At 39.5% G+C, this 14,883-nt stretch overlaps 1 protein-coding gene across 1 annotated transcript in view; it reads right to left on the reverse strand.

Annotated features, from left to right (window-relative positions):
• PPARGC1A (PPARG coactivator 1 alpha) overlaps nt 1–14,883 on the reverse strand; it is a 328,446-nt gene that overhangs the window by 302,715 nt on the left and 10,848 nt on the right. The window contains exon 2 of the mRNA XM_077136510.1: nt 1,173–1,340. Coding sequence (XP_076992625.1) covers nt 1,173–1,241 — 69 coding nt within the window. The 5' untranslated portion in view covers nt 1,242–1,340. The remainder of the gene's footprint in view (nt 1–1,172; nt 1,341–14,883) is intronic.

A 14,883-nucleotide genomic window follows, 5' to 3' on the forward strand; every position in this document is an offset into this window, starting at 1 on the left:
ACAGGCTGGAGAACATTTTTCTGAAGCTCCTTACTTCACATTGCTGAGAACAGGACATACCTGTCAATACCAATACTGCCTTTCATTAAAATTTCTATCGCAGGGAGGAGGAGACATCTATTTTTTAATTGTCCCTTTTGTTTTAAAAAAAGTGGAGAATTACTTTAAACATCGATGTTAAAAATCAACTAATTTGGAATCACCATTTTTATATGGAACTTTTCACTATAGGCAAATGGAAAATTACAGTTTCACTTTATCTGATACCACACATAAAAAATGCTTCATGCATGGAAGTATTCTGTTTTCATAAGGCAACAGCATTACATATACATATATTCATATATATATATATATACACACACACACACACATATATAAAGACTCTGGCATCACTCCTCAATATTGTTGTCTAATTAAATGGCAATGGAGTGGATGCGTAAAAATATGCATTAGAGGTGTGTAATGTGTAATGTGAAGAAGAGTAATCAAAGCCATTCAACAGGATTTAGGAAGGGTTTTCAGTTGGCAGCTTATGAGGCAGGAGCATATAATTTTGCTAATTTGAAATAGGTATTGTAACATATAAACATTACTGCTTTGCATATTTTAATGAAAACTGCCTCTACACCAAAATGAATCCTTTAGCTTGAACTCTCTGCATACCACAGAGCTTCTCCCTATTATGAATTCAGCATAAATAAGAAAAGCACGCAAGCTGCATTAAAAGAATGGTCACCTCATTAAAATAGGTTAAAACGAAGCCCCTGATTCCATGTTACTGTAACCCCATAAAGTAAGTCTGATGACAGGTGTTGTATTAAATTTTTATATTGCAATGAACTTGTACTCACACAAACCAAATCTGCATGTTTCCTTTGATATACACCTGCAACTTATTAATTCAAGGGCTTTTATTAAGAAAGTATAAATTTAGCAACATCTATAGATTTGTAAAACCCTATTAGCTTGCTCAAGAATCTAGAGTAAATTCATTTGGAGATTTAGTTGCAGGGTTTTCAAAGAAATGGAAACTAATGATGACTTTTCCCAAATGGGTTGCCTGCCAATAATGCAGTTCTGCAAATCAACGTATGTGTATTATCTAGAGATTTGGACTAAAAATGTTGAGAGAACTTTAGGTGTCATCTAGAGCTGAAGACATAACTTACCTGCCAGCTCACTTCTCGCTGAAGTCCTTTTTTCCAGTCTTCATCCAGCCTGGGGGAGGTGTCATCCATTGCTGATGCTGCTTGCACAAACTGGATTCACCACTGGCTGTTACTCTCTTTCCTTGCAAGCCTTTACCAAAGCGGCCACGAGGGCAGTTCAGGGACAGACTGTCATGGAGAAAATGCCACGCCAGAGGATGAGGGATCAGGCATGAAGAAGCCACATGGGAACGTATTTGGGACACAAGGGGCTACTCGGACAGCTGCCAACTGGTCAGGCTGGAAGCCAGCTCAGCCAGCAAGCCACCAGAGATTAGAAATAGCCAAAGCTTCAGGGCCAGTGGGCAATGGGTCATTCTTATGTTTTGGTGTAAAGGTCAGAGGAGGGAAGTGTGAAGGCATGCCCTAGAAATATGCACTCCGAAGTGTGTGCCCATTTTCCCCTCATCCAGCACACACACACAGACACACACACACACACACCAGAATCTGCATGGTTCTATAGGGCTGTATCAGTGGATTGTAGTGTCCTGGAAGAAATAAGCTACTTAACATAGAAGCAACACATTCCATTTGATCACATCCTTCCAAAAAGCACCAAATATATCACTCAATAACCAGTAAATATGAATAATAGGAAACTCCTTTGAGTGAAAATAGACTCATTCCCAAAATTGAATCCTAAAGCATTGACAGTCCCTGGTTTCCTGGTTATAAGACATTCTGTAGGCAGGTACCAGAAGCTGATGATGAACCACAACCCATTTTTACAAACTGTTGTCTAAAATGATGAAAAACTTCTGTTTAGTTGGACTCCTCTAAGTTCAGGGTTAACTAAGCCAAACCCAATGTCCTCTCATCTTCTGCACATATCATGGGGATGACCAAACTCCACTCTGCTTCATTACTGTTTCTCACACAGAACGATACTGTCTCCTATGGTTCAGAATCGATTACTTATAGTTTTAGGACGTATAGCTGGAGCTACTGTCAATAGCACCTACTTCTTTTCAGTTAGAACAGTGGTTCTCAAGCAGGGCTGCCCAACAGAAACACCAGGGAAGCTTTGTACAAATACCATTACCTAGACCTTAACTCCAGAGAGTGTGATTTAATTGGTCTAGAGTGGGGCCTAGGACACTTTTTTCAAAAGCTCCCCAGTTGATTTTAATGTGCATCCGAGAGTAAAATCACAAAATCAGTGTTGAGCATCATTTAAAGTTCCTCTAATATAATCTCTCATGCGATGCGTGAATTTTTATATCCGTCCAAACAATGATTATCTCACCAAAGACAGAAACTCACTGCATCCCAAGACAGTCCTATTCCATGGTTGATAGCTTTGTCCCAAAATGAATTGATATGTCTTCCTGAAAGTTCTACCCACAACTGTGCTCCTTCTAGATTTCATAAGGAATAAGACAAAAGCCTATTCTCTAAGACAACTTCATATATCCAAAGACAGTAGTGACCCACGCCCTTACGCATCTTCTAAGATGTTTCTTTCCAGGTTGAATATTACTAGTTCCTACAGCTCTTCATCTTGTAAGATGACTTCAGATGATGTCTCCATCCTAGTTGCAAGCCACAAAATATATTCCATTCTCTCTAATGCACCCAAAAGTAAGCACATATTAATCCCAAGGTGATCTACCATTGCACACAGAGCCAAATAATCTCATATGTTATCTGAAAATTCACCCCAGTAACAACTACCAAAATAATAGCAGTATCCAGCATTTATTGAGTATGGACTTAGGTATCCACACTATGTTAAGTGCTTTATTAGCATTACCTCCTTTAACTTTTGCTAACATTTCTAGGAACTTATTATACTCCTGATGTATAGATGAAGAATCCAAGAAGGATGAAGATATTTGTGTGTTGATGGAGCCAGGAATTAGCTTGGATCTGACAGTGAGGCCTGTGTTCTTGATCCCTGTTCTGAGCTAATCCATGCATTTTTATTGGTGCATCCTCAGGTCCCATTGGCTATTTTGACAATCACAACCCATTCATATGGCCTCTGAGTAAATTACTATACTAGGCTTGTGCTCATATTCAGTCTATATGTGAACATGTTCTATAGGCTGTAAATTGCCATACAAACGTAACATCATTATTCTCCTTTTAATAATCCAAGACTAAACCTTTCACCTCACCTCTACCAACACAGACAAATGCAAAATACTTCCTTTATTTGCTCAGTTCTTTTCTCTTATTGAGAAAACTCTTATGCTTCTTCAGAGGTTATGATGAGGTGGAAGAGAAAAACGTCAGAGCAACAAGTATTCAGAGACCTTCCCTAGAGGTCAGACTCAATGAAAGCCTCACAGATTCTCTGGTTCTTCCTGGTCTCCTGTAAATTCCTATCAGCTGCATCCCATAAGGAAAACTGGGGGCAATTAGTTTCGTCATTTAAATCACACCATCTGCAAGGTATCTGAACAAGTCCTTAAAGAAGGCAGTATGAATTGGTTGGAAGCAGAGTCTTTGAAGTCAAATGGACCTAGGTTTGATTATCAGCTCCTTTATTTTCTAGCTTTATGTACCCAGTCAGCTTCTCTGAGCCCTAGTTTCTTCATCTGTAAAAGGGGACTATCACTGTCTCAGTTAGACATTCTTATTCTTCACCAATATCCAGCTGCCCTCTGCTTCCAGGCACACAGCAGGATTGCATTTCCTAAACCCCTTCAGATTAGGCACAACCGCATGATTTGTTTTGGCCAGTGAAATGTGAACAGAAAGGTGGGGACCACTTTCCAGGGTGAAGCCTCAATCACCGAAACTTGGCTCTCATCCCACCCTTCCCCTACTACAGTAATTACGGGAGCATGCACTGTTATGAAGCACCTTAACATCAAAGCCAACTAGAATGCTGAGCCAGCGCATGGCCAACAGCTGCCCTGGAAAGTCAACGCCACAGCAGGCATTCTGTGAAGAAGAAATGAACTTCAGGGCTAGTTGTTATCACTGCAAAACCTAGCCTCTCCTGACCAATTCACCATCCCCCTCCCACAGGGGGTTCTTATGAGAATAAAATGAAGTAACCCGTCTAGAGCATTTATCACAAGCCTGGGGTAAGCCTGCAATATTATTTCAAATAGCTTGCATTGCAAGTCCTGTCTCCTCTACCTCATATTCCACTATTTCCTCCTTCCTTTATAGCCTTGGTTTTCTTGCTCAGACGATAGCAACGTTAAGTGCATCAATTTCTATAGATGATGCAGAAATATGAATTTATAAAAAGAAAGTAAAAGTGTTCAATAATGCGATGTCATTCTGTCTCAGAACACACCCTTAGAACAACCTGACTTTAATGCTGCTTATCACTTATCAAGGAAATTAATGAAAGCAAAATGAAGCATCAAATAATAAATGTAGCTCAGTATGAATCCACTACTGATAAAACAAAATACATGCCTCTAAATTGTAAGCATAATGAGAACATACATGAATGCTGGATTTTATTAATTAGCATAGCTTTGATTCACTATTTTTAAATCAAGCAATCAAGAATCAGTTTTGTTTCTGTCTCTGTTAAATGTTTTCATTAAAGGGAGGTTCAACCCTGAAAATAGTGTGGAAGGAAAGCACGGATAATACGCTGGCAAGATCACAACACTGATACTTCAAGAACTCAGTCTTTCCAGCTCTCCCATGTACCTAATACCAAACAAACTTGGAACTGCTCTGGGACACTGCAGGAATGTCTGTCGTTGTCTTCACTATTATTATTATTTTTAAAGTCATTCAAATGAAATTGTTAATTATAACAATGCGCTGATCAAAAACAAAATAAAGTGTACTACTAGAATATAGTCTTTAATAGAGGAAAATGAGTACCTCTCAAATACTTTTTATATCTACACTTCCTTGCTTCAGAATAAACAATATACTCCTGACCTACTCAACTGAGAGTGTGAGCCTGCAGTAAGAAGGTTAAGCTGCTTGTACTATGTGGAAATTAATAGCAAATTGATGCCAAAAAAGTGATGGTAAACCCTTTCCTTCCCCACTATTTTCTCCTCAAGATAAGCAGCATATTAGGAATATGGTGACTAATAAGAAATAGAGTTTTACAATTTGCAGTATTTTACTTATGAAAAAGTGATTTATAAAAATTAGAAGAAGAAAAATCTATACAAAAGGCATCCCTTGATTTTAAGGGAAATTCCTTTAACGTTTAGAATAAAAACAGGTTAATACTGCATTTCAAAAGCCAAAAGACTAGAAAAATAAAGAAACTTTCAAGGGAATTAATGCATTCCACAGTGTGGTGTACTAGTAGAATAAGCTTTAACCCAGATCTGTTAGATACAGATGGCCGTTCTAGAAGAGAAAATGAAAGGAAACCTGGGTTGAAGAGGGTATAGGAAGATACTGATGGAAAAAATACACAGAGTTCCCAGGCTTGGAAGAAAAGTGATGGCGTTATACATACCCATAGAATTTGTACATACCTGCACTTAAGTGCCAACAGCTGTATTAGACTTTGCATGAGTTTCTATTACTCATTTTATTATGCATGCCCAATTTAAATCCATCCTCAATTAAATTTTCCAAGACACTCATAGGGCATTTTTTCCCACAAATTTTTAACTCTGTCTTTTTTTCCCATTATTATTAGAAGCTAATTGTAAGGTGGTTACCTTCAGAAATTTATTTCTCAAAGCATAATACGTATGAAGCATGACACTAGAAGCATCTATACTAACTCTAACCAAAATCATCCCAAATAAATAAGCAAACAACAGCTCTTTCTAAGACTGGCAAATTTGAAAAAGAGGAACTCTTGCTCTCTGGACATTATATTGGGAGTGAAAAAATAGATATGCAGAATTGACTTCCACGTCCCTGTTTCACTGGATTGATTACTTGCTCACCATTCCCTCTGTAAAATATCCAAACTGAACTTCAGTGGTGCATTGCAGCTGCTAGGACACATGTGGATGGAAGAACCCATCCTGGTATACTCACGGGCTTTGGCTCCCTTCCCACGAGTGGTCGCTCACCGGGATTCATCTGTAGTTGTTCCCAATCCTGCTTATGCCTGTTGTGCTGTCAATGTAATCATGTCACTTAATTAAATATATCTAGAAAACATGAATTTGAATCAGAAGAGAGTGTTTTTGTTCTCACGAAACAAGTCAAACGTTTTGGGAGGAAGACCCAATAAAGGAAAATTGCTTTAAAAAATTGCCGTTGGGAGGGCAGAATCATAAAACTCAAGACAGACTCTGCCTTCAGGTTGCCGGTCACTGTCTTTAAAGTCTTAATTCACTTTAAAAAAAAGAGTGAAACTGGAATCTGTAGGGGATCTTTAAGGATATGGCTTACATAAGAATGACTGCCAGATTTCCGCTCTGTGGTCCCGTACTCAGAGAAAAAGCCTTGTCTCCACAGCAAACTGGTGGTGAATAAAATGTGCATTTACGTGTGTTAGGCCAAAATCAAATGTTTTGTGTATGGACATGATTTACGATTTCACAATTTAATCAGCTTGCGTGATTAATCAGTTGACTACTATTTTCAATCATGGGCGATAACAAGGTTTCTATTATAAAAAGAAAATACTAAAGCAGGTAGAGCTTTTTCTTAACCTATATATAATTGAACAGAGATAGAAAACAATAGGCTCAAATATCCAACCCAAGAAACAGAATCCATTTCAAACCTAGGCCTACAGATATTACTTAAGTGAGAAACAACCTGGCTGAAACTGTAAACATTAAGTGTTGTATAAATCTGAGCCATGTAGGCTCCAATTAATTACTGCATGGCATTACCATGTCTTTCTATAACTGTGTAATAATACCAGCTGCATATAATCGGAAGGATTTAGTAGACGTTTATTGATGAAAATCAGATGATTTCTTCCACAGTGTCTGAATTACTTTGATATGTTGGAGCCCGAAGCAAAATAATGTAATAAAAAACAACGTATAGATGAGAACCTCAATTTTTCTCTACATATGAATCTGTCGCTGATTTGCAAAGAATCAAATCTTAGTCCAACCAGGTGAAGACGTTCCATACATCATCCTTCCCAATTCAATATAAAAATAATATTTCACTTCCAGTATGTTTATATACTGTTTCTGACTTTGTGATTTCCTGGACATCTAAAGAGCTCAGAGGCATGGATTACTGCCTTAGTAAATGTTCGGCACAGCAGAGATGAATTACTGAATACTTTCTTAGAAGAGTTTACTTTAAAGAGCATATTACATCATAAGCCCCCAGAAATAATAGCCCATGGACTACTGTAAAGTGGGGGAGCAGATGCTACAAGTGGGCTGAGATGTGAGGTATATATTCGACGTAGGCTGGAAACTTCTTCCTTGTCCCTCCTTAACCACATACCCCACACCCACACAAAACAAAAGACCTACAGCAGTCTTTTACTGGCCTAAAAATTCCACTATTCATATCTTTGGGTTTTAAAAATGTTTCTGTCATTGTTTATGAAATTGCAAATACTCCTAGGAGGGATAGCCTAAAGCTTCATCTCCTAACACTTTTTCACATGCTATTTTCCAATTCCAATTTGGAGAGAAAGACTCTGCAACCAGGCAAAGCATAATGATGGGGACAAATGGAACCTCAGAAGGAGAAAGAGGCCTAGATGAGAGGAGATGAGAGAGTGAGAGATTGCCAAAGGCCCTGAAGGCACAAATAAACTTAGAAATTGTGAATTCAAAGACTCATGGCAATTACCTCACATACCCCTAAATCCTTTTGATTGTAGATTATCTAGAACTATCCAATTGGTTTACATACTTGTGATATATACCTAGGTGCTCATGGCTGTTATAAGATATATATTGGAGGGAGGCAAGGCATGGGGGGAGGTGGGCATCTCTTCCCTGTTCATTTACTCCTAATATTATCACCCTAAGAATTTTTAAATAGGAGGAAATTAGGATGACAATTTAGTCAGAAGATGGACTAAAGCCTTCTTACTCAGACTGTACAGACCAATACCATTTAGGTATTTCTTAGAAATGTAGATTCCCATGCCCCACTCCAGCCCTACAGAATTTCATTTGTATTTTAATAAGGATGATTCATTAGTTTAAGAATCACTGAGTTGGGGACATACCTTGAAGGTCTATTTGCACAGCAAGCTTTATGTATGTATCTATTTAATGTAGGGGGTACATTTTAAGTGCTAGGGACAGAATGACTGATTATGGGGAAGAAAATATCCCCCTACCTGCCAAGAAATTGCTAGGGCTACCCCCAGGGAACTTTCTCAATGATCTCATTTTCAAATTTATACAAGGATTTTTATACACATGATTCAGCAACCTGTATAGGGCAGGACTCCAGCTCTTAAATCACCCACTGATCTCGACATACATGACTATTCCACTTATTAGTTCAGAAAAACAGCTGATGACAAGTGAATGACCCCTCCTCTGAACATTTAGATGACTGATTTTGTATAAATCAATATTGAGTGCCACAAAATGTCAGAAAATACCAAATGAGGAGAAAAGAATCAATAGATAACCTTGGAATTAAATGAGTGATGAATAATCTTTACCAACTAAAATAAATTAAGCCATGAAAACCAAGTCAAAGTAGCATCAAGGGTCTGGCTTAAAACCACACACACACACACACACACACACACACACACCACAAAATATATATATTAGAGGTAAGGTAACTTGGGACAAAGATGGATATACATTTTTTTCCAGGAAAGTATTATGACACTGACTTCAAAATAAGCACTGAATTCATACATTCTAGCTTCTGTCTGAACAGCCATAATTTTTTAAGGTGCTATAACAAATAAACTACAGATTACAGGTGCAGACCATGTGTTAACCTGGCATCGGCGAAGCGAAGTATGTAAATTTGTTTAAGACTTTCAAGGAAAAAGGATAGAAGTAAGCGAACAAATTCTGTATTTTATTTAATTCACTTTATTTTAGATTTTAAGTGCTCTTAACGACAGCTATCAAGTCTACCATAAATTTAAAGACAACCAAACCGTGGGTTTTAGAGTTCAAATTTGAATGTTTTCCTAAGTCCTAAACTGGCATCACAGATAAATCCAACCCTGTAAGGGAAATCAAGAAAAATACTATATAAGTAAATGGATGCAAAGTCATATTTGACATCATTTTATTGTCCCAGAGTATGTTTGTGGATTCAAAACACATGACTTCAATACCTACTCTGTGATAAAAATGGTATTGGGCACAGGGAAAACACCCTTATCCTCGCTATCCTGTGAAAGAGACAGCCACCCCTAAACAAATCATTTCAGATACATCCATGGAGAAGGGAACATTCTGCACTATTCCACAGATCCATCCCACCTTGAACCCTCCAACGTAGCACAACAGCAGCGGTCATCATTCCTACCGCACACCCCATACGTGCATCATAGACATCACTTCCCGGATCCTGTCCTCGGAGAAGAGCAACATGGAGACCCTGCCCCATCCTTTTTTTATAATAACTATGTTTAATGTTTATGATGGCAGTGTTTTAATATATAATAGTTGGCAAATGTTTCTAGAGCTTTGTAGACCACAACACAAGAAACAAAATTTTCATAGTGCTCTGGCCTATGGCTCTTCTAGACTCTTTTTCAAACCCAAATATCCAAAATTCATTTGAAAAAGAGTCTGGGAGAGAGTTCCTCTTGTTTTCCTCAGGGTCCCTTGGAGACAGCAGTCCGCCTGTGTTGCTGGGGCAAGCTTCAGCACCCCACCTATTGGAAACCCAAGTATTTCAAGCTCTTCAGACACTGACAAATAAACTCTCCTCCCCTAGATTCTTGCTGGTGATTTGAATGAACAGAGAAATTTGGGGAAAACAACCCTGAACTAATAGCCCTGTGACCCTGTTATCCCAAAGGTTCCTTTCCAAGACAGACTAACTAGAGAACAATGGAGATGTTAATAGACTCCTTTGAATGATAGTTAACAAACTGATTTGGAGAGGTACCTTTATTCAAGACAGAGGGACAGGATTACACAGGAGCAAAGAGATTCAAAAGCGTAACTTTGGGAGTGGGTAGGCACTATACTGCTCAGATTGGCAGCAAGAGTCTTCCAATTTCCATCTCTTTGAAGGAAATCTTCTAATGTTTCCGGGTGTACTTCCATCTCTTGCGGGGGGAGGGAGTAGTTGTGGGCTGCTCTTTTTTTTTTTTTTTTTTGAGGAATGGCAGGGGAGGTAGAGAATGGAAAGCCTCTTCTCCAAGGGGAAGAGTGAATGAAGCCCAGAAAAAATAGTGCAGGTACAAATGCTCACCTAAAGCCAAGGCTGTCACCCTACTTAAAATGACAGCTGGAATCAAGACCACAAAGAGATTTAGAGACCAAATTAAGCCAAGACCACTCTGCAGATGGTTGCTATAACATAGTAAATATATCAAATCAGGGCTTAAAATTGTGTCCCTGCTCTGGAAGTGGACCTCATGCTTTGTTATAATAATGGCAAACTGAAAGGCTAACAGATGTTGAATGCTTACCACCTGCCAGACACTTGAATCATTAAGATGATTCTGAAAGATACTCTCATCATCCCCATTTTACAGTTGAGGAAACTGATGCATACAAAACTTGAATAACTTTCCAATGCTGTCATGGATTTAAGGAGGAGTAGCCTGGACCAAGTGGGTGATTCCAGAGCCCATTCTCTAACTGCACTCCCAGCGGTTTCCCCTTCTTAATCAGCCTTGCTACCAACAGTCTAAAGGGAATGACACACTCCTGCCACCAGACTTACACTGGGGACTTTTCCAAGCCACATCTCAGACACTGATGATATTGGAGTACACCCAAAACAAGTGGAAATGATGGAGTCTGGAGGACTGTGGGAAAGCAAAGAAGCTAAAGAACATATAGGACAGGGAACCAAGTCACCCATCTTAGAGCCCTCATGCTTATCACCACTACAAGATGCCTTTGTCTCTCTGCCCTTCTAACCCAACGGGCACTCACAGTTAGGATGGGCTTAATGCTTTCTTTGAAGAAAAGAAAAGCCTTGTCAGTATAAAACGAACTGGAATTACAGCTGCTGCTCTGATGCCATGTGTTATTTTTGGCAGTGTCTTGCTCTTGTGGGTTCCAATAGGTGGGGTGCTGAAGCTTGCCCCAGTAACACAGGCGGACTGCTGTCCCCAGAGGACCCTCAGGAAAACAAGAGGAACTATCTCCCAGCCTTCAGCTGACAGGGAGGTTTAACTTAAATAAACTCCCACTTAATGTTTTCTCCAAAAGAATCCATTCATTATCTTTATTTCCAACACAATATTTATGAATTTCCTTTCTGCAGGGTCCATCAGGGCAAACGTCCCAATTCTGTGGCAAAATATCATGTGCAGTATCTTTTCCTCCCAGGAAGATTAAGGCCAATGAATAAAAGAAAGGGGGATGTGGCCCCTATATTTAGCTCTCCTTACAACATCATGTCTCTCGGGTATTAAAAATAGACCCAAATCAGTTGAAGACGTCCTGAAAAATCAAAGACAGAATAGCTTTCGAAGAGGAAGTTTAAAGTGTTCTCTGATTTCATTCTAGTTGAGTCCCACTACTGAGATTTTTAAGGAGCAAAAGCAGTTAAGGAGGCTCCCCCTTCCTGGAAGGCCAGGTCAGGTTGCCTGCCCATTGGGTTTTTATAACCTTACATTGTCTCCCGCTCACCATCATCTCAGCTTCAGTTCTATGTAGATTGTATTTAAAGAGAAATTTGGCCCTTGGCAAAAAGGGTGAAATAGTCTGTGTAGAGAAATTCTCCTCTGTCAACAACCTTTCCTCCACCAGGGGTTCTGACACACCCAAGATCCCCCCATCAGAGAAAAATCAGCTCAGATTCAACTCAGTGAAAAAGGTATGTTATTTGTGATACACAGTGCCCAGTGCCAGACCAAGCAAAGGATGGGATTCTGCAAGTAAGCAAAGCTTCCAAAGACCACAAACACAATTTAAAGACAGAGGTGGCATCTCGTCTGAAGCCATGGGAATAGACATCAGCAAGGAGACGGCATCCAAAACAGAAAATGAAGACAAGGACCTGGGATGGGGGACTCAAAACACCTGAGCCCAGGCATGGATGAAAGTTAGGAATTAGCTTAGTAGAAAACCACTTCCCAAAAGTATATGCCTGGTCAACTCTAAGGAGAAGCCAGTCAGAGCTGAAGAAATGGGTATCCACTTGGAGAAGTCACATAGCACCAAAGAATGTTGTCTGTCTGCTTTCAGATCCTGCGTAACTTTGGGAAATTTACTTCCCATCCCTGAGCCTCAATTTCATCATCTGTAAAATGGGGCTTATACTTCATTGGTTTTATTGGCTGATTAAATCATATAGTGAATATAAAACACTTGGCTCAGTGTGCGGGCGTGATTCATGATAAGCACTCAATGAAAGAGTATAATTCACTCAAGTGGGAGCTATTTAAACTGAATCACATTTCTAATATGCCTCCTATCACACACAGCACCCGGTCTTCTGGCAGAAAAGCTTGGTTAATGTTAGGGTACAGTGAGTATAAGGTAGGGTGGCCTTGGCTTTTGTAAATACCTAATTTTCAGCCTTCTGTGTGGCTCATACTACTTTAGTGAATAAGACAACCCCACAACAAATACACAACCCTGAAAATATCTTGTTTTATTTTCTGGCACTTTCAGTCCATGCCAGCATAGCTCCTCACATTTTGGAATCACTCTGACATAAAAGATGGTAAAAAGTTGGGGACATTTTCTAACCTCGAGTAAGAAAAGAAAGGACCTAAGAAAGAAAATAGTGAGGAAAAGTAACAGGAAGGATAAGAATCTATGTTTGCAGAATAACGCAGCATTGCTCTAAGTTTCAAGTGTTCTGAATCACCTGGGGATCTTGTTCAAATACAGACTCTGATTCCATGCACATTCAGGGGCCTGAAAAACTGCATTCTCATAAGATCTGAGGTGATACTTACATATTTGTCCATGGAGAATACCTCAAGTAGCAAGGCCTTAAGAATGGGCAGAGCGGAAAAAGCCTCAAAAAGAAGAAGAGGGACTTGTAAAATGAGTGGCATCCAAACAAGATGGCAAGAGTACTGGATGATTTGAGGGGCAGCCAAACCAGAGATGTAAACACTGTGACAAGATGTCCAAAGGGAAGGTTTTCAGCAAGGAAGAGGCCCCAGCTCATGAAGCTCCTGAGCATTAGTCATGTTGGCTGTGAGTCACTCACAGTCTTCTAGAATTGTTGATGGCAAACATTTTGGAGAGTGCTGCGATAAAAGAATGTACACCCAGCCATTAACTATGAAGCACTAACTCATTTCAGCAGCCTGACACAAATTATGTTCCGTACTTGAAAAATAGCTATTGATCAGTCCCTTCTTTCTCATGCCTTCCAATAGCCCAGATCAGCACTTCCATTCACCACCCCCCCACCATAGACACCCTCACATACCTAGTTAGATCCTTCCCAAACCAAAAAATACCCCGAGACCTCATTCTACTTTCTTCTAATTTTTGCCTTTAAAAATCAAGCCAGCAAAGAAACAAATCAAAAGATATCTCTTCTAGTTTTTCCACATATCTGCTTTCAGAATGGCGATGAACTTCCTAATATCTTTCATTTTCTCAACTCATTTTAGACACAAAGGCAACAAATCAACTGATCTATCATTTCCTGTGTTAGAAGATAAGAAACTAACAGGGCATGAAAAGGACAGAATATAGAATTAGCTCTTAAAGAATTGAAGCAGTTTCTGGCCCAGGTCTAACGGTAACACACCAGAGCACCATCAAGTTGCAGTTTAAGGACCAATGAGGGAAAAGGAAAACAATAGTCTTTCAAATGAAATAATGCCTGGTCTTGTTACCTTCAAGAAAAATCACTGAGGCATGCAGATGTGATGTGGCAGGTTGATTGTCAAGATGCCCCCAATTCTCTATGCACCCATGCATCCATGCTCATTGCAATGTGACTGCAACTCTTTTCACCAAGAAGTGGAGTCAACTACCCCGCCCCTTACTAAGCTACCTTCTGACCTGCTTTAGCCAACAGAATGTGGCAGAAGTAACAGTGTGTGGTCTCAGCTTAGAGGTCTTGCACACTAATCCTCTCTTCTTTCTGCCTCTACCAAGAGAGCAAGCCTAGGCTAGCATGAGAAGCCATTTAGAGCAGAGCCAGGGTTACCCTAAACCTGCTGGTCAGACACAAGCATGACCCCAGCCTAGATCATCTGAGCTGGCTTATACCAACAGAACTGCCTTAGCCGACTCTTGGACTCATAAAAAAATAAGTCACTAAGTTTTTGAGTGCTTTGTAACGTGGCATTATTTGGCAAAAAATAACTGACATGCCTTTCTTTGGGGAGAGCCATGATAAAAATTTGGGGTAAAGAGATAGTTGCAATAGGACATTGGATTTTTTCTGACAAAATTATGAATGAATACAAATACATGGTAATTAAAGGGTTGCATTGTTTGCAAAAACAGACAACACATTAGGGGACTGAGTAATAAAAACACATTTCTATTTTAGTTTCATTTTTTCAGAGGTCTTAACCTGTTGATTAATAAACTATGTTATTTGGGCAAATTTTTTAGGCACGGTAAACTTAAAATTCATTTGGCCATTCCTCCTTGTGTGCACTCATCTGTGGAGCATTAGGATGCAGCGTCATGAGTTGGGTAATGTGGGGGCTCCAATGAAGAAGAATGAATTGGTCCCTGAC

This window comes from Tamandua tetradactyla, chromosome 19, assembly GCF_023851605.1.
Source record: "Tamandua tetradactyla isolate mTamTet1 chromosome 19, mTamTet1.pri, whole genome shotgun sequence".
Taxonomy (NCBI): domain Eukaryota; kingdom Metazoa; phylum Chordata; class Mammalia; order Pilosa; family Myrmecophagidae; genus Tamandua; species Tamandua tetradactyla.